At 37.7% G+C, this 22,073-nt stretch overlaps 2 protein-coding genes and 2 pseudogenes across 4 annotated transcripts; 1 reads left to right on the top strand and 3 right to left on the bottom strand.

Moving 5' to 3' along the window:
• Positions 1-1,357: 1,357 nt before the first annotated feature.
• On the bottom strand, positions 1,358-5,686 carry LOC18588125 (Nitrilase/cyanide hydratase and apolipoprotein N-acyltransferase family protein). Its single transcript, XM_018128456.2, has 10 exons — positions 5,281-5,686; positions 5,074-5,190; positions 4,392-4,616; positions 3,812-3,905; positions 3,454-3,528; positions 3,063-3,141; positions 2,347-2,362; positions 1,978-2,058; positions 1,744-1,826; positions 1,358-1,633 (listed from the first exon to the last, which is right to left on the bottom strand). The coding sequence occupies exons 1-10, from the start codon at positions 5,548-5,550 to the stop codon at positions 1,555-1,557; spliced, it is 1,119 nt and encodes a 372-aa protein (XP_017983945.2). The 5' UTR covers positions 5,551-5,686; the 3' UTR covers positions 1,358-1,554.
• A 2,477-nt stretch (positions 5,687-8,163) lies between these two features.
• On the bottom strand, positions 8,164-9,272 carry LOC108663209 (omega-amidase, chloroplastic-like; annotated as a pseudogene). Its single transcript, XR_016028576.1, has 3 exons — positions 9,086-9,272; positions 8,882-8,998; positions 8,164-8,426 (listed from the first exon to the last, which is right to left on the bottom strand). The product of XR_016028576.1 is annotated as an omega-amidase, chloroplastic-like (transcript).
• A 4,992-nt stretch (positions 9,273-14,264) lies between these two features.
• LOC18588122 (uncharacterized) lies at positions 14,265-16,282 on the top strand. Its single transcript, XM_007012319.3, has 4 exons — positions 14,265-14,636; positions 15,114-15,373; positions 15,490-15,672; positions 15,775-16,282. Exons 1-4 carry the CDS (start codon positions 14,270-14,272, stop codon positions 16,114-16,116), a joined length of 1,152 nt encoding a protein of 383 aa, XP_007012381.3. The 5' UTR covers positions 14,265-14,269; the 3' UTR covers positions 16,117-16,282.
• Positions 16,283-18,425: 2,143 nt separating this feature from the next.
• Positions 18,426-21,870, bottom strand: LOC18588121 (omega-amidase, chloroplastic-like; annotated as a pseudogene). Its single transcript, XR_016028635.1, has 7 exons — positions 21,859-21,870; positions 21,542-21,753; positions 20,981-21,074; positions 20,624-20,698; positions 20,117-20,194; positions 18,798-18,880; positions 18,426-18,687 (listed from the first exon to the last, which is right to left on the bottom strand). The product of XR_016028635.1 is annotated as an omega-amidase, chloroplastic-like (transcript).
• Between the last annotated feature and the right edge of the window lie 203 nt (positions 21,871-22,073).

Raw genomic sequence — 22,073 nt, 5'->3', positions numbered from 1 at the left:
CCGCATGCATGCCTGTGTCACTCCCCTTTCTTCTCTTTGTAAGTAGGAGAAAGGAGGATGATCATCCGGAGTGGGTCATTTAATTGATAAATTTTTCATGACTCGTGACTAATTTGTACACATTTTAGGGGACAAATATAGCTTAGGTGATGTTTGCTTTACTACCAAATTTATCAATAAAAATTTCCATTGTTAAACTTAAGGTTCATATTAGAGTTAAAGTCGGCAATTCAACACATAATTTGATTGAATTTTCTGGACCTTTTGGCTCAAACGAAGAATGCAAAAAAGACAAAGATACACAGAAACCATTATGTCTTGAAAAACCATAGGCAAATGATTAAATTATTGTCTTCTTTGGTTTATTGTTTTAGAGGTCAAATGAGGGTGCTACTTGCTAGACGCATTCCTTTTATGTTTGGGGTTGGTTATCTTTCTCTTTAACATTGCTGGGTTTTGGTGGTGGGAGACACTGTCGCAATTAGTATTCAGAATTAGGAGACAAAGCCACATTTTTGCTGGCGTGCCAAGTAGAAAAGCCATGTGAATGAAGGATAATAGCTAGGGCCTAGGTGGGGGGGAACTGGAAAGGGGAGTGAAACAATCCAATCCCGGTCGTCTTCTTCTTCAATATTCATGTCTCCAGGCTTAGTACGTCTAGCTGTTAATGGATTTCTGGCTATGCATGATACTTATTAGGTTAGACCCACTGTTTTTTCTCATCTCTATCCCCAGGATTTGATATGTCCATTCAACGAAAAATAATAATTGAAAATGATATTTGGGAGAAGAAAAATGATTCGTATCTGATGGTGGTTTCAGACCTGGTATTACTTGTTCAACAGGAAAGACTAGGGAATGTAATTCTGGCAATTCTTCTTCCATATGTTTATCATGTATATTTGTTGTGTATGGAAAGCCTGAGAGAATCACGTCATTCCCAAGCCTACTTTAGGCCAACACTGATTCTTAAATTGGCAATGAAGCTGTAATCCAGAACATTGCTTATCTAAGCAAAGATTACCAGTCTTCAAACTTCATATTATATTTCCAGCCATATGCTGTTGGGGTTATCTAAATGCTATTCTGAGTAATTTATTTCGTATCCTTTTGAGTCATCCTTCCAGCAGCAAACACTGAACCAAACTCTTGAGCAGCATCCAAATTTTCAGGAATATCGACGGATACAGTGTCAAATTTTTGGCAAAATAGTCCATTAGGGTATTATCATTGGCATATTGTTGGGACTGTTTTAAATGTCCTTTTACACATAATTATGAGACAGATGAGTGCACATTCTCATCTCTTACCATCCATGTTAGAGAGAGTTGTAAATGAAGCCCATAAAAAATGGCAATTACAAACAGGACAACAGTAACAATTCCATTTATTTGCAAATATGAGTTTCTAGTAAAAATCCAAATGATTAACATCTCGCTAGATACTGCGTTTAGAGGACTAGAAGAGTCTCATGATTATCAATAGAATTCCACCTTTCTCGATGAAAAATTCTCACCATGAATCATAGCTCTCTCACAAAGTTCTCATCTGTAATCAATGAGAGTTGAGTCTCTGGACGTCTACCAACTGGTAAAGATCACCTCGCCGTTGCTTCGCTAAAGGGAGACCAGCCCTAAATTTCATTCAAGCACCCGATTAAAATGAATTGAAAGTATCACTGAACAAACAATTCCATAAGCATGTAATATCCATAGAACAAATACTAGGAGGAAGTCATGTCACCTTCGTTGCTCAAGTGTTGAATAATCAATCTCTGCTATAATTATGTTCTCCTCATGTCCAGTGGTAGCCAGAACTTCTCCAAACTGTCACATGCAAAAATTTAGAGTATGTACTTGTCTCCTCAAAAGACTTAAAACCACAAAAGATTCAGAGTCTTGCTTTCCATATTTATTACTGTAGCATAACCTTATTTTGTTACTCCATAACAGAGCTAAAAAACTAGCATTTACTTACAGGTCCAATGAGGCTTGAGTGACCCCAAGCCACGTAACCGGCTCCAGCATCTCGAGCAGGTGAACAGGTTGCAACATATAACTATCATTCAAACTTATGTTAGAAAAGAAATATGAAAGAGAAACCTTTTATGAGTAACCAGTAATTCATGTTCTAGACAATGAAGAGCTCTTAATGATCTCAAGTCTCCTGTTCTGATGAATCCACTCCACTTTCACCATCCAGTATTTATGGCAACATCAGAGCATGAATTATAAACAAGTATTTCTTAAAGCTTAAGAAGACAGAAGAAGGAAATAAGGCAACCTGGCACCTATGAAAGCATTTTCACTGGTCACTTGAAGAAAGGGAAAGAAATTGCTACTGTACCTGATTATCTGTAGCCCTGCATATGGAACAGCAAGAGACACATTAGTAAGATGAACAACTATTATACAGCCACAAACAACATAAATTACACTTTTCTATATTGTGAAATAAAATTTAGCTCACGAAGTCATCGAATAAGGCAGTGCCCTTCAGGTTGGGGGAAGGATGTTCAAGCAAAAAAAAGAAAATCTGGAGGACAAATCAGCATGATTTGATCTAAGTTTTAACTCATTGCTGTGTATGTAAGTTACTGTTTTCCTTTTAAATGAAATGATGTTTTTGGAAGATGATCGAACAAGATAAATTCCACTTCATCAAATAAATATATCGGTGTCTCTGCAAAGAAAACTCAGCTGGTAACTTAAGGTTCAAAATCAAAAGAACTGATACGTAAAGAGTTCTCTAAAGGTAAAGAACAAGTGTTTAAAATCAAACCTAACATCTCAAAACTAGTAATTTGGCATTCAGTTATACTCAAAGCAAAAAAATTTCTGCATCCTTCTATCATTTTAACAGCACTATAAGATCCAATTAAAAACTAGAACAAGTAAGAAACCATGACTGTAAGCATATGAGGCCAAAGGAACAGTAATGCATACTTAACACTGCCCCCTGCAGATACTGCATCCCCTCCCCACCATACCTTATTTCACTCAACCTTACTAGTGAAGTTTAAAGAATTCACAAGGAGATTAAAGCCAGGAAATAACTAGCACCTTGCTCTCTGCAGCAACTCCCAATGCAATGGTCCAGTTGTCATGTTAAATGCTCCAGGATAGCATAGCAAGTGAGCACCTAATTTCAACAGATGAAACACATAGTTCACAAAATTCATAAATAAGATAGGCAATATAATAACTTCAATATATATATATAGAAACAATATTAGCAGAAATTGTAAATATCAGAAGAGGAAACAATTTGGAAAGAACCAAACCACCATATAAAATATATAAATGCTAGTAAATTGTGGGAATAAAGGAATCAGTAGATGTAGGAAATGTGGCTTAAAGAATTCAGGAAGAAATGATATCCTCTAATAATCTACAGCAAATATAAAAATAAGAGTATTAATTATATCACGGTTCAATGGAGAAGCAAACAAACCTCTTGCAGCATATATCATTGCCAATTCTTGAAAGCGGATGTCATAACAGATGCCTATACCAATACGCCCAACATCTGCATGAACTATTGATGATTAGTTCCCACTTTGAAAAAATTACTCAACTGGTCTACAGGATTGCTGACAAAGATTAGTTGTCAGAAAAATCTAATTGTAGAAAGTTTGATATAGCACTTTATCACAATTAATGGTGCAGATGAAAGGAACATAGAAGTGCCATATAAAAGCATGTGACAGAAGAGATGATTTATACAATATGTGGTCTAGAAAATGCTTCTTACAAAAATTATGGACAGGGTATCATGTTTATGTGTGCAAAGTCAACGGAATCAAACAAACCTGTGTCCACAATGGTAGGAGTCTCCCCTGCGGTAAGGGTCTTGGATTCCATAAAGGTAATCTTCCCAGGAATATCAATATCAAAAAGGTGAATCTGTAGTTCCACAGGAATGTCATATATATTATGCACACCAGCTTCAAAGGAGACTTCAGAATGATATCATTTACACTATAGAGTTGTCTAAAGCACACTGCCAACTTGGCATCTGATATCAGGAATTTGGGTGTTTGCATACTAATAAGTTAGTAGTGAAAGATAAAGATAGTTAAAACTAAATACCAATGATCATTTCCTTCCAACAGAAATCAAGTTTTTGATGGTACCAAACAAAAATTTGTCATCATAATAACAAAAATCAATATATTAGATGGTCCAGTCATCCAGTAATATGTGTTCTATGTACGAGCTTATATACAGGTGATGACAGACGTTGTACAATAGTCAAATCATTCTACCTAATGGACAAGAAATAACAGGTGGCTCCAGAATGGATTCCTTTATCAAGTCCAGCCACATATAAATAATGCGCAAAACTGGCATTTTGTGTAGACTACCATATGGGATAGGAGGTGCCTCTACCTTGCGGTGCTTGGCTTTCAGCTTTCCATCAGTACCAAAGACACAACAAGTATTGTACAACATATCCCCACAGCGTTCAGGTATAGAGCCGCCAACTATTGTGATCTTCAAGCGACTAGAAACTTCAGACAGCATAGCTGTTGAAGGAGACGCATCACCACCTGCGTCAATATCTTCGGCATAGACTGGGAAGCTGTCATTCGAATATGGGCTGTTCCATATTTCCTGACATGATATAACAAAAAAGGAAGGGCCTTAAGTTGATGCTATGATATTATATTCATTTTAAAAACTTGCTTGCAAAATGTATTGCATGTAATTTGTGTAAACCAAAACACCATTTCACAGAACACAAAGGGTGTTTATATTTCACTACAATTTTGGCTCATCAAACTGAAAGGTTAAAAACGATATCATCAATTCATGGTTCGCTCTTTCTGAGTAGCAAGATTGATGCATAAAGCATCCACGTCGTTATGTGCAGAAATTTCGTTGTGTAAAATTTTCATTTATCTTGTGTCCACAAATTTCAAAAACGCACCAAGCAACAACATTTCTACTTTTTCAGGCTTCCAATTCGAGACAACAAGCTTAATTTTACACAAATTATTACCCAACAAAACCCCTCATTTCAACGTCAGAAAGGTGAAACCTTGAGACACAGACAAGATAAAAAACTCACAGGTAAGAGAACAAGCTGGGCACCCTTTTGAGCAGCCTCCTCGATGGCCTTCCTAGCATGCTCTATGTTCCTTTCTTTATCAGGCGTCACCGACAACTGGCAAAGCCCAATCTTGAACTGTAACAACAACCCCAAAACAGATCACTTCAACAAACACATCATTAAAACAACAAAAAAGAAAAGAGTAAATAAAGAAAAGGAGATTGCCTTGCTGACAGGAGGGGTGGGAAGAGGGATGGACGGTGGTGCCCTGGCTTGTTCATGCTTAAAAGAGGATGCCATTACCGATGTTGAGTTGGTCCTGATTTGGAGCTTTTGGTATCGTTGATTGTACAGGTTTTTGGTGTTTCTGGGAATAGTTGGAATGAAGAGTGTTCTTTGAGAAAAGGGTTTTGATGAGTGCTGCAGAAGGGAGCGCGAGATTGCGGAATGACTGAGATTCTTGGAGCTAACTCGTGATGACACCGCTGACTTCATTTCATTTCACGTTCTGTCATCTGATACTCTCATCTTTTTGGCTTTAGTTCGGACAAGGAGATTTTCGTCAATTTAGGCTTCGTATAGTGAAGATGAGATCACTTGATCAAGCCTGGCAAACAACGTTTCAAAAAAAGTCCCAGTCGCAACTGTTACGGAGGAGGAAGCTACTGATCATTTACAAATCGCACCTATTGGGAGGGTATGCGTTGTAAGCCCAATTCGGAGAATTCTCAAACCGGTATGATTAAGTTTTAATTAAAATTATACGAAAATTTATTAATTTTTAAAATATATATTTTATTTAAAAAATATTTTTTATTAAATATATAGATCAAATCGTTAGAAAAATTTTAATATTTTTATCAATTTGTTGACATGATTAAAATAAAAAAATAATTTTATTATTAATTAGTTTTTATAATTATTATAATATAATTTTATTTTTTTATTAATTAAAAAAAAAGCTCCCCGTTGGGAGCAGGAGTTCCATCGAGGCTCCCCATGTTTTTCATTTTTTTTAATATAATAATAATTTTTTAAATTAATAAAAAAATATTTTAATTTTTTTTATTTTTATTAACTATGTCTGTATTCTTGATATAAATTTCTATTTTAAAAATTAATGAATTTTTGTATAATTTTGATCAAAATTTATAGAAGTCAAATTATTTTATCTTAATAAGTAATACGAAAAAAAAGTCTAATTTGGAGAATTCTCATGTGGGTCAAGCAGAGATAGGTTATAAGAATAAGAATAAGGGAAACTTTCTATTAGGCCAGCCGGACCACTCCCATATGATTGTAGTAATTGCGAAATGTTGAGAGAAATTATGCAAAGGGTAAGTTTCATTTTACTTGTTACTTCAAATAGAATATATTTTACTTTAAATTTATGTCAGTGAAATTGTTTTTCTTGTAATTAAGTAGTTTTTTTATAAAGATATTTCGTTTTTATCATAATAGACCTCTTTGTTAAGAAATTATAGCTCCACGACCAATTACCATGTGATTTTTTTTTTATGCTCTCAGTAATGTTTTAGACGATGATACTACTGTAGTTTCAGATGCTAAACATATTGAGTTAAGTTTAATGTTTTTCTTTCTCTTCACCATCTTCTTTAATTGTTTTCTTACTTGATTATAACTTGGTCAAAATCTTGAAGACTTAATCATCAAACTCATTTTTCATGTTCTTTCAATAGTTTTTACCATAAAGGTTATAAGGATGTGGAAAGCTTTCAGTTTTTATGGTGAAGGTTATAGGGATGTGGAAAAGTTCCTTTCCTTTCGCAATATGTCGTCAAGCCAAAGCAAGAGGGGTGGAGCATGCATGACCATCTGTGTGCAGTTTTCTTTAAAGTCAGTCCTATGCTTCGGGGTGAAAATCTATGTTATCGTAACTAGACAGAAAATACGTTGTTAGCAGATCTAGGTATCTTGCTACAAGTAGAATCGTCGGAATTTTTGCAGCTGACATTCAAATGGGTGAAGCTGCGAATATTAGTAACCGAGAGAAAAATCTTGCATGTCTCCCCCACAGCATGCGTATTAGCTACTGCCCCTGCTGAAGCTGCGAATACTTGTATCTATAAGGCAGGGCCGGTTGCAGCTACTGGCTCTCGTGAAGCAGTGAACCCCAATAACAGTGGGAGACGTCGAGTCAATCTAAGTGTACAGATTGGCCTATATGTTAAAGGCCATTGATCTTTCCTATTTCAGTTAGAGCCTCTGGGCGAGATGGATTATTTGAATTTGAACATAATTGCATTATATATCCATGTACATGCAGTGAAACCTTCATTGAATCTGGATGCTACTTAAGATATTCGTATTCAGTATAATCAGCAAAAACAGAGTTCACTATAAGAGAATAAAGAAGTTGATGTTGGATGATTAGTGTCCCACTTTGAAAAAATTACTCAACTAGTATACCAGATTGCTGACATAGATTAGTTGTCTGAAAAATCTAATTGTACAAAGTTTGATATAGCATTTATCACAATTAATGGTGCTGATCAAAGGAACATAGGAGTGCCATATAAAAGCATGTGACAGAAGAGATGATTTATACAATGTATGGTGCAGAAAATGCTTCTGACAAAACTTATGGACAGGGTAACATGTTCATGTGTGCAAAGTCAATGGAATCAAACAAACCTGCGTCCACAATGGTAGGAGTCTCCCCTGCAGTAAGGGTCTTGGATTCCATAAAGGTAATCTTCCCGGGAATATGAATATCAAAAAGGTGAATCTGTAGTTCCACAGGAATGTCATAAATATAATGCACACCAGCTTCAAAGGAGACTTCAGAATGATATCACTTAAGCTATAGAATTGTCTAAACTTGGCATCTGATATTTGGTGTTTGCATACTACTAAGTTGGTGGCAAAAGATAGTTAAAACTAAATATCAATTATCATTTCCTTCCAACAGAAATCTAGGTTTTGATGGTACCAAACAAAAATTTGTAATCATAATAACAAAAACCAATATATTAGATGGTCCAGTCATCTAGTAATACGTGTCTGTGTATGAGCTTATATACAGGGGATGACAGACGTTGCACAATAGTCAAATCATTCTACCTAATGGACAAGAAATAACAGGAGGCTCCAGAATGCATTGCTCTGCCAAGTCCAGTCACATATAAATAATGTGCAAAACTGGCATTTTGGGTAGAATACCTTATGGGATAGGAGGTGCCTCTACCTTGCGGTGCTTGGCTTTCAGCTTTCCTTCAGTACCAAAGACGCAACAAGTATTGTACAACTTCGGACAGCATAGCTGTTGAAGGAGACGCATCACCACCTGCGTCAATATCTTCGGCATATACTGGGAAGCTGTCATTCGAATATGGGCTGTTCCATATTTCCTGACATGATACAACCAAAAAGGAAGGGCCTTAAGTTGATGCTATGATATTATATTCATTTTAAAAACTTGCTTGTAAAATGTAATACATGTAATTTGTGTAAACCAAAACCACCATTTCACAGGACACAAATGTTTTTTATATTCCACCACAATTTTGGCTCATCAAACTGAAAGGTTAAAAGCGTGATCATCAATTCATGGTTCGCTCTGTCTTAGTAAGATTGATGCACAAAGCATCCATGTCGTTATGTGCAGAGCTTTCGTTGTGTACAATTTTCCTTTATCTGGTGTCCACAAATTTCAAAGACCCACCAAGCAACAAAATTTCTACTTTTTCAGGCTTCCAATTCGAGACAAAAAGCTTAATTTTTCACAAATTATTACCAAACAAAACCCCTCATTTCAACATCAGAAAGGTGAAACCTTGAGACACAGACAAGATAAAAACCTCACAGGCAAGAGAACAAGCTAGGCACCCTTTTGAGCAGCCTCCTCAATGGCCTTCCGAGCATGCTCTATGTTCCTTTCTTTATCAGGCGACACCGACAACTGGCAAAGCCCAATCTTGAACTGTAACAACAACCACAAACAGATCACTTCAACAAACACACATAAAACAACAAAAAGGAAAAGAGTAAATTATAAAAAAGAGATTGCCTTGCTGACAGGAGGGGTGGGAAGAGGGGGGGAAGGTGGTGCCCTGGCTTGTTCAGGCTTAAAAGAGGATGCCATTACCGATGTTGAGTTGGTCCCGATTTAGAGCTTTTGGTATCGTTGATTGTACAGGTTTTTGGTGTTTCTGGGAATAGTTGGAAATGAAGGGAGCGTGAGATTGCGGAATGACTGAGATTCTTGGAGTTAAATTCATTTCACTTTCTGTATCTGATACTCTGGTCTTTGTTGCTTTAGTTCGGACAAGGAGATTTTCGTCAATTTAGGATTCATATGGTGAAGATGAGATCACTTGATCAAGGCTGGCAAACAACGTTTCAAGAAACTTCCCAGTCCCAACCGTTGCCTTGCCTCTCAACGGTCATTAACTGCCTTCTCGCGCCTTTTCCAATTGAGTTCTATACTCTATATAAATTGAAACAATATGCGCTATCAAATCAACAATTTCTATTCACGGCTCTCTCTAACTCGGTGGAGCAACCACCAACGAATTCCAAAGTCCCACTTTCCTCCATAAGAAACTGAGATTTTACAGTAATAGACACTCTCAGGTCTTCAGGTATGGCGGATCCAAATGCTAATGATCCCGATGATGACCCTCATTACGTCCCATTAGTGGATGAAGCTCTAAATTTCATGAACAACATGGAGCCCATATTACCGGATGATGCTATGAACATTTTCATGGGCAACGTGAATCACCCATTTATGGATGACAGTAGGAACAATTTCTTGAACGCCATAAATCCTACTCTTTTTGGAAACTCTTCTTCAGATAATTCTGACGTTTTGAATTTACGCGTTAACTCTCAATCGGATCCTTCAATGAATAATTTGAGAACGAGTACTCAAATGCAGCAAAACTTCGAAAATGAAGATTTAAACAATCTCCATGTTCCTACTCGTGTGAACTCGACTGTTCAGGAACCCTCGCAACATCCCTTTATTCCTCAATCAGGTGAGAAACGTAAGCAACATATTAAAGTTAATCATTTCGAGGAATTAATTAATATCTTTACTCACAAGAAGGATAACTCTAATGCGGGGTGCTCTGGGTCGGGTCCTTCAAAGATTCACGGGAAAACGAGCAATCAAGATGAAACAAACTTGGTAAATAAAAGTCTAAACAACCCGAATATTCCTATTCAACAGGACTTATTACCTGTCCAAGAACCCGTTTTACATCCTTCTTCAATTCCTCCATTTACAGAGCAGGAAGCTACTAATCCTTTACAGATAGCAACCAATGGGGAGGGTATGCATAGCGAGCCCAATTTGGAGAATGCTCAAGCAAGTATGCGTAACGAGCTCAATTTAGAGAATTCTCCAACGGGTATGCGTAAAGAGCCCAATTTGGAGAATTCTCAAGTAGAGACAGGTTTCGGAATACAAAGGCTCGATAGGAATAAGGGGAAACTTTCTGTTGGGCTAAGCAGACCACCCCCATCTGGTTGTAGTGGTTGTCAAATGTTGAGAGAAATTACCCATCGTAAAGGTGAGTTTCATGTTACTTGTTATTTGAAATGGGATATATATTATTTTAAATTTATGCTAGTGGGATTGTTTTTGCTTGTGATTAGGTTGTTCTTTTGATAACCATATTTCGTTTTTATCATGATAGGCTCCCTTGTTAAGAAACTACAGATTCATGGTGAATTATCACGTGGACGTTTTTTTCATGCTCTCAATAATGTTTTAGACGACGATACGACTGTGGTTTTAGATGCTGAGAATATCGAGTAAGTTTAATGTTCTTCTTTCTCTTCACTTTCTTGTTTAAATGTTTTGTTAGTTGATTATAACTTGGTCAAAATCTTGACGACTCAGTCATAAAACTCATTTTTCATTTTCTTTCAATAGTTTTTACGATAAAGGCTTTAGGGACGTGGAAAAGTTCCTTTCGCAATATTTCATCAAGCAAGAGCAAGAGGGATGGAGCATGCATGACGATCCGCGTGCAGTTTTCTTTAAAGTCCTATGCTTTGGGCCTGGTATGTATGGGTGAAAATCTGTCTTATTGTAGTTATATAGAAAATACGTTGTCAGCAGATCCAGGCATCTTCTTATGAGCAGAATTGTTTGAATTTTTGCAGGTGGCGTTCAGACGGCTGAAGCTGCGAATACTAGTAACCGAGAGAAAAATCCTGTCCCCCCGACAGCAGGAGTCTTAGCTACTGCCCCTGCTGAAGCTGCGAATACTAGTAACCGAGAGAAAAATCCTGTCCCCCCGACAGCAAGAGTCTTAGCTACTGCCCCTGCTGAAGCTGCGAATACTAGTAACCGAGAGAAAAATCCTGTCCCCCAGACAGCACGAGTATTAGCTACTGCCCCTGCTGAAGCCTCGAACCACAGTAACGCTGAAGCTGCGAATACTAGTATCTCTCAGGCAGGGCAGGTTGCAGCTACTGGCTCTCATGAGGCAACGAACCCCAATAATAGTGGGAGACGTTCAATCAATCTGAGTGAACAGGTTGTAGCTACTGTCTGATCTGACTCTATATACTAAAGGCCATTGATCTTTCCTATTTCAGTTAGAGCCTCTGGGCAGGATGGATTATTTGTATTTGCATTATATATCTACGTACAAGCATTAGAACCTTCATTGAACCTGGATGCTACTTTAGATATTTGTAATCTAGACTCTAATTCGGGTTATATTTCTTTTTGGAATGAAATGCAGAGAAAGAGAATAAAGATGTTGACGTTCGATGATTTAAAACCGTTTTTCGAAATGCTTAGAAAGGATGCAGCCAGGAGGTTGAATTTGTCTGAAACTGTATTGCATAACATATTTGATGAAGCAACAGGGAAAACGGGTAGAAGATGGCCTTATAGAGAGGTCTTTTTTCATTGCTATGGCTTTCTTAGATCATTCTGCCCTCAATTTAAATACTACATTCCTTATTTACATCATGTTTTTCTGGTGCATATACAGATTGCTGCCAATAGGAGGAAAATAGCTAAATTGACTGCTATTGCAGATTCAACTGATAATCCAGCTGCAAGTGATCGAGCTAGAGATGAAATCCGGACATTGGAAGAACAGATCGATGCACTTTATCGCCCTTGATGATTTTCCACCTGTAATGAATGACAATTTGTGTATGATCTTGAGATTTTTGGAATATATATATTTTTAATTATTATTTCTGGTGTCATTTGTGGTTTCTTTTTCTTTATTCCTTTTTTGGTGTTAAGTAGGCATGCATGCTTGATTTAGCATGCAGTTCTTTTTTTTTTTGTTTTGAAAGTTATGAATTTTCATTAACGGGAGTAACCGATGGTTAACTCCACTCAAAAGAACAAAAGAACTGCAATTTTAAGCCCTATGCGCAGTCCTGGAGGTGGCAGACCCCTCAAAATTACATTGCGTTGCCCAACAATCCCGCTAGCACGGGAATCCTAAGCGAACATTTCCTAATCTTAATCTTAAAGGAAGACGTTAGAACTCATCCTATGCACAGCAATATCAACATCAGGAAAGTGCTTTCACCCCTTCCCACACAAAAAACACATTAAAAACAGAGGGCCTCACGTTGCCAGCAAAGCACCAGATCCACCCAGACAGGGACGCTGAGGGCTCACATGTCAAAAGTTCACACTTATCCATTCCTCCCTTCACCAGCTCGAGATCCTCCCAGTCGTTCTTCAGATCCACAATTCAACCAAAACCCCTAGACACTTTTTTGCCGTGGAGCCCCTATGGACTTTGAACATCCCAGCACAATCCAGGAAAAGAAACAGAGAATCCTACGCATAATCAACCCGCACCACCCTTAATTCCCATAGCATGCAGTTCTTAGCCTCAAAACTACCAATACTAACATAAAGTTGATTTACAATGACGTCAAGTTTGAGTGTAAATACATCAAAAGAGAAAGGATGGTTTTTCTTCTTGGTGAATAATAAGCCCAAAGATCCATCCAAGCCATTTACCATTTCCTAAACAATAAAAAAGAGCAAAAAATGCGGCGAACATTAGGTTTTGTATGATGATCCCCTTGACCGCAATTTATTGGTCCCTTGTACATGTTCAGGAAAAATGACCCACATTTCCTCCCTATTCTCCTGTTTGACCCCCACCTAAAAGGTATGTTCAAATTCTAAACCATTGATTCAGGAATCACCAGCTTCAACGCTGTTTTGTTGTTAGTTCAATGTCAGCTCCAATTTCTGCAACCTTGGCTTCCTTAGACGCCTTTGTTACTTTGGCGATGTTCTCAACTTCTAAGTCCATCGCTATTTTTATCACTAGACCCTCAAGCATCAATGATCCAATGGCAACTAAAGCTCGGAATCTTGAATCAACTTCTAGATTTTCCTGTTCAGCAATCGCTAATGCTGCTGAAAGAACATGAGATTGGCCTTTTTCATCCTTCTTTTCAGCTAGCAGAACTGCATAATTCAGTATCAGGGTAGAATAAGCCAACTGCAAATTCTTGTTTTGGAGATGCATGACTAAACGAAAATGCATCAAGAATTTCACTGCGATTCTTTTGTAGCCAGCCATAGTAGCATGAATTCTTGAAAAGATTAGTTATCGCACGGATGCTGGTTAAAAGGTTTGCAGGAAGTGCAGGATCTGTAGTGACATTCTTTATAATATCCAGTAGCATATCTGAGATGCGTACTCGCCCCACCAGGGTGCAGGACAATCATCCTCATAATGCCAATAACAGGAAATGTCATTGCAAGTGGCCATGATTTGAGCAATTTCAGCAACAAGGCAATGTCAACATCAGCTAAACTGCTAGAATGGTAATGTGATGTGTCCTTCAGAATTTCAATAATAGCACCCAGTTTGTATGGTTTTTTTTGTGAGTATTCACACATGGTGGACGGACCAACCAAAGATTAGTTGAATTCATAGATGTATATGATTAATGTGAATTTCACTATTTCTAGTTATATTTAATCTCAGCAATAAGGAGAGCCTAAGTTGAGAGCCGGCTCCCTTGTCCTTAACATGCTGTAATGAATATTAAAACACTAGATTCCAACATACAAATGTCATAGGTAAGAATACTGGCTATGATCTAGGCGTAGAGACCTATAAAAGTCTACATCCTTGATGTGTTTGTAGATGGTTACGCAACTCTCTAAGACCTCGATAATATAAGTTTATAATATTCCATGGAAAATCAATGTCGTTTTTTCAGGAAGAAGGATATGGGCAGTGTTCAAACTCTGGTTTGTGTGAAGCGGGTGAAGCAAGATGAGCAAGAAGAGTGGGATGAGAGCATGCCGTTGCCAGGAGACATTATTGAAGGTTTTGCTGAAAAGGATGTTGATGAGTTATTTCTGCCTGCAAAAGCTAGATCTGAACTAAGTTCACAACTAGGAAAGATCGGTCAGAAGGTGGAGACGATATGGGTGAAGGTTAGAAGGGGTGATGCAACACATAAGCTTCGTGTTCGTGTTGTGGCAGAGAAAGGTTCAATGCTGCAGAGGAAGTACACAATTAGAGCGGCAAGGGATGACAGACATGTTGCAGTTCTAGGTGACTTGACCTTAGAAAAATGCACTAATCTCCAAGGTAAGTATTTTCTTTTCCTTCACTCTGTCTTAATGTTGGCTAACACAGCCCCAAAATCAGAACAGCGAATGATCGTTGGGGAAAACTGGTGAAAAGTTCTTTTTAATCATGTGATCTTAGCTTCGTACCCCAGGGCTGTTGCTTTGATTTTCCACCTATTGCAGGACCACAAGGTCGAGAATCAGTTTGTCTAAAATTCAAGACAAAAAGGAACGGTCATAACAGCTAGAAGCAAAAATTTGATTAGCTTGTTGAAATTTGCTGAGTTTGATACAAGAATCTGCTTCCTTTAGGATTCTATGAGGATTAGAGTTTCTCTGAAAAACCATGATTTTGAATTGACAGAGTGGTTGAGCCTTGAATGACAACAAATCTAGAGAAACTCGAATCAAATAATAAAGGATTAAAATAACAAACTTTCTCCAATCCATAATATGCAAAACTTAGTAAAATGGGGGTTTCTGTCTGGTGTTGCAGAAATGAGCAGGAGGGTGCTGAATGTGGACTTCAGGGGGTTCAACAGAAAGGAAGTGAAGTATGATTGGAAGACGAAAGTGGGTACTTACATGCCGGACCAAGGATCTACAGTTATTAGTTCCATTCTTTTCTTGCCCTTTCAAGGTGAATTTTCCATTGAGGCTACTCTATCCAGGAGCATGGCCTGGTTTACAGCAGCAGTATCTACAGGGGCACCTCTTGTCTTTGTCAATATCCAAACAGAACAGATTGTGACATCGGTAGCTCTCTCTCTGTCTCTCAACCTTACTAGTCTTGACTTTTTTCCGAAGCCAGGAGGAAAATAAACTTAATCTCTTTGTGCTTTGTATCTGTGGCAACATTTTTTTCCCTAAAGGAGAAAACCAATCCTAGTGGAAAGGAAATAAGTAGAGGGAAGCAACAAAACCACACTACAACTGTAGAATTATTGCAGGGCATAAGGCTATGGTTCCTACCAGGAGTTGATGAAGTTTCACTTGAAATGATACCAGAACCAGAAGAAGGTCGATTTGGATTGGACATCAAACGGACAGACGAGGTAACTCCCTAATTATGATCTTTTCATATTTGCTTATGGTAAGAAGAAAACTAGTTTAACAAGTTCCTCTCTTCTAATCATATTCTTGATTATTTGCCATAGGGGTTTATCTGCATCTACTCAGTAATAAACGGTTCAGCTGCCGACCGTGCTGGGCTGCAGCAACTACTTGAAGAAGCAAATGCCAAAAAGCATCTAATTGTTATCTCTCGATTAGAAGGCAAGAGTCTAATGCCTTCGAGTGTTAGCTCAGCTGGGCTTATACACTGTTGTGATCACAATGAAATAAGAGATACCCTAGTTTTAGCTATCGAGAGAATGGATATAGTCCAACTCCACATCATGGCCTGGCCTAACCAAACTCGTCCTGACACCCCTCGAGCAATCGGTGCTGCTGCGACCCTCCAGCCTCCCAGTGGATACTATCACTCACCGCCATTGTGATCGAATTCAAATGTGGGACTGTTTCGTGCTATGAGCAAGTCCTCGAGTCAAATTAAGTCATGTAAATAGCCATAAAGAAAACAAGGGCATTGTCTGGAACAACAAACCGAGTATCATCTAAAGTGCTTGCAAAAAGTTTGCATGAGAATAATCTTCTTTTTCTCCAGCTTTTGTTTCCTTTTCAGAATCACAAGAGCTCACACGCAATTCCGAATTATAACTACCTTATCATGGTCTTTTGTCTCCTTTTAAGTCCCTCCATGCCTTTTCTCTTTGATTGCTGCAATCTCTAACTCTTGAACTTAAGACTCGGGCTTGATTTTCCACTGGAAATTAGAAGCATGAGCGATCTAAAATATAGTAATTTAGCACGTCCCATTACCCCTACCTTTTGTCAGTCTCAGACCTTTTTTGTGACAACCTGCAAAAGAAAATTATATTTTTCAGCATTAACAACTTTTTTTTTTTTTTCATTTTCGCAATCAGGGCCCCCAAACTTCCTATATAAACTATTGGGTTGTCAAGGAAGGGCTACTCACATTAGCAATGAATTTCTTGTTCTTGATTCATATCTCCTTATCCTTTCTCCTCTCATCAACTTCTCTAGTCACTGGAACATCATCCTCTAGCAGCTCTCTGCATTATGGCTCACCTACAAGTCTGCTCCTCGTCCATGTCACCACGAACACAGATCGCCACTGCAGCTTCATCACAAGTATAAACCTCCTCCTAATCCTTTGCCACCGCTACTACATTATAAATACAAGCATAAATCCCCACCCCCCCTCCCATTGCCTCCCTAAACCTACAAGTCTCCTCCTCCACCTTTTATCTGCAAATACGAGTCACCACCCTCACCACATTATAAATGCAAGCATAAATCCCCACCTCTCCTCCCATCGCCTCCATACACATACAAGTCTCCTCCACCTTTCATATACAAATACAAGTCACCACCCCCACCCTCACACCACCTTCGCTTTACAAAATAGATCATCCCCGCCCCCACCACATCCTCCTGTGTATAAGTAGAAATCTGAACCATCACCATCACCACCTGTGGATAATTATGTATCTCCTCCCGGAGCAAAACATCATGACCACAACCACAAGCATAAATGGAGTCCTTATCCCTACATAATACATCAGTTGCCTCCACCACCACCTCACCAAGGACACCCTGTTTTTAACTATTTCTCTCCCCTACCTTCGGGGTTGCATCAATGATCGATGTTATGAGAAGAAGTTAGTGATATGGGTGTTAAGTGCCATGTGCCGTTAAGGTTTCTTGTACCATACATGATGAAGTTATGTCTTTTTTTTTTTTTTCGTTATATCTTTAAATTACGAATGTTACCATCGGCTTTTGTTTGTTGGAACTAGCTTGTGCATGTCTAATCAGCAATAGTGATGCCACCAGACTAAACTCTTTCTGGTTGCAGCAGCTACCATTAAATGTTTCCAAGTCATATTTTGAATGTTTATTGATCTTTTTGTAATCAGAAAACAAAAATGAATCTTCTCGTAATAATGTATATTGTAACATAAGTTGCAAAAATTTTCCAATTCCACAGCCTTCATTGTTCTTAAAAACTACTGCCACGACAAGGATTAATGACTTCATCTCCCTTTAAAAATTAAAACAGAAGGAAGTTCCTTTTCTTTCAGTTTACGCCGGTAGGTATGCCTAATTTCCGAATAAAGAACGATGGCCCCCACCAAATCCACCCACATCAAAGGCCAAAGACTACAAATATTACTGCACTCCTGAATTAAATGAATTTGCATCAGTAAAACCAGATACCAGTTCATCCCCAGTGGCACTGCCATCATCCAGAGCCACTACCAACTCCTCACACCCTGGACCTTACCCCTCTTGTCACCTCCATAAGGCCAAAACTGATTCTTAAATTGGCAATGAAGCTGTAATCCAGAACACTGCTTATCTAAGCAAAGATCAACAGTCTTCAAACTTCATATTATATCTCCAGCCATATGTAGTTGGGGTTATCTAAATGCTATTCTGGGTAATTTATTTCGTATCCTTTTGAGTTATCCTTCCAGTAGCAAACACTGAACCAAACTCCTGAGCAGCATCCAATTTTTCAGAAAAGTCGAAGGATACAGCCTCAAATTTTCGGCAAAATAGTCCATTAGGGGATTATCATTGGCATAATGTTGGAACTGTTTTTAAGTGTCCTTTTACACAAAATTATGAGACAGATGAGTGCACATTCTCATCTCCTACCATCCATGTTAGAGAGAGTTGCAAAGGAAGCCCATCTAAAATGGCAATTACAAACAGGACAACAGTAGCAATTCCATTTATTCACAAATATGAGTTTCCAGTAATCATCCAAATGATTAACATCTCTCTAAATACTGAGTTTAAAGGACTAGAAGAGTCTCCTGATTATCAATAGAATCCCATCTTTCTTGATGAAAAATTCTCACCGTGAATCATAGCTCTCTCAGAAGGTTCTCTTCTGTAATCAATGAGAGTTGAGTCTCTGGATGTCTAGCAACTGGTAAAAATCACCTCACCGTTGCTTTGCTGAAGGGAGACTTGCCCTAAATTTCATACAAGCACCCGATTAAAATGAATAGAAAGTATCCTTGAACAAACAATTCCAAAAGCATGTAATATCCATAGAACAAATACTAGAAGGAAGTCATGTCACCTTCGTTGCTCAAGTATTGAATAATCAATCTCTGCTATAATTATGTTCTCATCATGTTCAAAGGTAGCCAGAACTTCTCCAAACTGTCACATGCAAAAATTTAGAGTATATACTTGTCCCCTTAAAAGACTTATAGCCACAAAAGATTCAGAGAGTCTTGCTTTCCATATGTATCTCTTTAGCATAACCTTATTTTGTTAATCCATAACAGAGCTAAAAAACAAGCATTTACTGACAGGTCCAATAAGGGTTGAGCGACCCCAAGCCACATAACCAGCTCCAGCATCTTGAGCAGGTGAACAAGTTGCAGCATATAACTTTCATTCAAACTTTTGTTAGAAAAGAAATATGAAAGAGAAACCTTTTATGAGTAATCAGATATTCATGTTCTAGACAGCAAAGAGCTCATAATGATCTCAACTCCTTTTCTGATGAATCCACTCCACTTTCACCATCCAGTATTTATGGCAACACCAGAGCATGAATTACAGACAAGTGTTTCTTAAAGCTCAAGAAGATAGAAGAAGGAAATAAGGCAACCTGACACCTGTGAAAGCCTTTACACTGGTAACTTAAAGAAAGGGAAAGCAATTGCTACTGTACCTGATTATCTGTAGCCTTGCATACGGAACAGCAAGAGACACATTAATAAGATGAATAACTATCATATAACCACAAACAACATTAATTAAACTCTTCTATATTGAGAAATAAAATTTAGCTCACAGAGTCATCCAATAAGGCAGGTCCCTTCAGGTTGGGGGAAGGATGTTTAAGCAAAAAAGAGAAAATCTGGAGGATAAATCAGCATGATTTGATCTAAGTTTTAATTCATTGCTGTGTATGTAAGTTAATGTTTTCCTTTTAAATGAAATGATGTTTTTGGAAGATGATCAAACATGATAAATTCCACTTCATCAAATAAATATATTGGTGTCTCTACAAAGAAAACTCAACTGGTCATGTAAGGCTCAAAATCAAAAGAACTGATATGTAAAGATTTCTTTAAAAGTAAAGAACAAGTGTTTAAAATCAAAGCTAACATCTCAAAACTAGTAATTTGGCATTCAGTTATACTTGAAGCAAAAAAATTTCTGCACACTTCTATTATTTTAACTGCACTATAATATCCAATTGAAAACTAAAACAAGTAAGGAACCATCACTGCAAGCATATGAGGCCAAAGGAACAGTAACACATACAAAAAACTGCACTCTGCAGATACAGCATCCCCTCCCCACCATACCTTATTTCACGCAACCTTTCTAGTGAAGTTTAAAGAATAAACAAGGAGATTAAAGCAAAGAAGTAACTAGCACCTTGCTCTGTGCAGCAACTCCCAATGCACGGTCCAGTTGTCATGTTAAATGCTCCAGGATAGCATAGCAAGTGAGCACCTAATTTCAACAGATGACACACACATAGATAACAAAATTCATAAATAAGATAGGCAAATGATAACTTTAATATCTATATATATATAAAGAATATTAGCGGAAATTGTAAATATCAAAAGGGGAAACAATTTGAAAAGAACCAAACCACAATATAAAATATATAAATGCTAGTAAATTATGGGAATAAAAGGAATCAGTAGATGTAGGAAATGTGGCTTAAAGAATTCAGGAAGAAATGATATCCTCTAATAATCTACAGCACAAATAAAAATAAGAGTTTTGGGAAAAGAAAAGAACAGGAAATAGGCCACAACAAAAATTTTCCAAAATGCAAAATTACTTATTAGTTAGAAAACAACAACTATGTTTATCAGCTAACAAAAAAAAATTAGTTAATTGTATCAGGGTTTCATGGAGAAGCAAACAAACCTCTTGCAGCGTATATCATTGTCAATTCTTGAAAGTGGAAGTCATAACAGATGCCTATACAAATATGCCCAACATCTGCATGAACTATTGATGCTTATTTTCCCACTTTGAAAAAATTACTCAACTAGCCTACCAGATTGCTGACACAGATTAGGTGTCAGAAAAATCTAATGTAGAAAGTTTGATATAGCATTTATCACAAATAATGGTGCAGATGAAAGGAACATAGAAATGCCATATAAAAGCCTATGACAGAAGAGATGATTTATACAATATATGGTCAAGAAAATGCTTCTGACAAAAATTATGGAGAGGGTAACATGTTCATGTGTGCAAAGTCAATGGAATCAAACAAACCTGTGTCCACAATGGTAGTAGTCTCCCCTGCAATAAGGGTCTTGGGTTCCATAAAGGTAATCTTCCCGGAAATATCAATATCAAAAAGGTGAATCTGTAGTTCCACAGGAATGTCACAAAAATAATGCACACCAGCTTCAAAGGAGACTTCAGAATGATATCACTTAAGCACGCAGCCAACTTGGCATCTCATATCAGGAATTTTGGTGTTTGCATGCTAATAAGTTAGTGGCAAAAGTTAAAGATAGTTAAAATTAAATATCAATTATCATTTCCTTGCAACAGAAATCTAGGCCTTGATGGTACCCAACAAAAATTTATAATCATAATAACAAAAACCAATATATTAGATGGTCCAGTCATCTAGTAATATGTGTCTATGTATGAGCTTATTTACAGGTAATGACAGATGTTGTACAATAGTCAGATCATTCTACCCAATGGACATGAAATAACAGGTGGCTCCAGAATACATTCCTTTGCCAAGTCCAGCCACATAAAAATAATGAGCAAAACTAGGATTTTGTGTAGACTACCATATGGGATAGGAGGTGACTTTACCTTGCGGTGCTTGGGTTTCAGCTTTCCATCAGTACCAAAGACACAACAAGAATTGTACAACTTATCCCCACCCACAGCGTTCAGGTATAGAGCCACCGACTTTTGTGATCTTCAGACAGCATAGCTGTTGAAGGAGACGTATCACCGCCTGCGTCAATATCTTCGGCATAAACTGGGAAGCTGTCATTCGAATATGGGACGTTACATATTTCCTGACATAATATAACAAAAAAGAAAGGGCCTTAAGTTGATGCTATGATATTATATTCAGTTTAAAAACTTGCTTGCAAAATGTATTACATGTAATTTTGGCAAACCAAAACCACCATTTCACAGAACACCAAAGTTGTTTATATTCCACCAAAATTTTGGCTCATCAAACTGAATGGTGGAAAACGTGATCATCAAGTCATGGTTCGCTCTGTCTGACTAGCAAGATTGATGCATAAAGCATCCATGTTGTTATGTGCAGAAATTACGTTGTGTAAAATTTTCATTTATCTGGTGTCCACAAATTTGGAAGACCCACGCA

The sequence above is a fragment of the Theobroma cacao genome, chromosome 9 (genome assembly GCF_053813885.1).
Source record: "Theobroma cacao isolate CCN51 chromosome 9, ASM5381388v1, whole genome shotgun sequence".
Lineage (NCBI taxonomy): Eukaryota > Viridiplantae > Streptophyta > Magnoliopsida > Malvales > Malvaceae > Theobroma > Theobroma cacao.
Note: the sequence above shows the minus strand (reverse complement) of the source record. Positions and strands in the feature narration are given on the sequence as shown.

Excerpts from the sequence above, each read along its gene's own strand:
- LOC18588125 (XM_018128456.2), bottom strand. The coding sequence starts at position 5,550 with ATGAAGTCAGCGGTGTCATCACGAGTTAGCTCCAAGAATCTCAGTCAT. Across the intron at positions 5,191-5,280 it reads CCACCCCTCCTGTCAGCAAG|TTCAAGATTGGGCTTTGCCA; the intron begins GCAATCTCCTTT and ends TTGTTGTTACAG. Across the intron at positions 3,142-3,453 it reads AATGATATATGCTGCAAGAG|GTGCTCACTTGCTATGCTAT; the intron begins GTTTGTTTGCTT and ends TGTTGAAATTAG.
- LOC18588122 (XM_007012319.3), top strand. The coding sequence starts at position 14,270 with ATGGGCAGTGTTCAAACTCTGGTTTGTGTGAAGCGGGTGAAGCAAGAT. Across the intron at positions 14,637-15,113 it reads AAAATGCACTAATCTCCAAG|AAATGAGCAGGAGGGTGCTG; the intron begins GTAAGTATTTTC and ends CTGGTGTTGCAG. Across the intron at positions 15,374-15,489 it reads CAGAACAGATTGTGACATCG|GAGAAAACCAATCCTAGTGG; the intron begins GTAGCTCTCTCT and ends TTTTCCCTAAAG.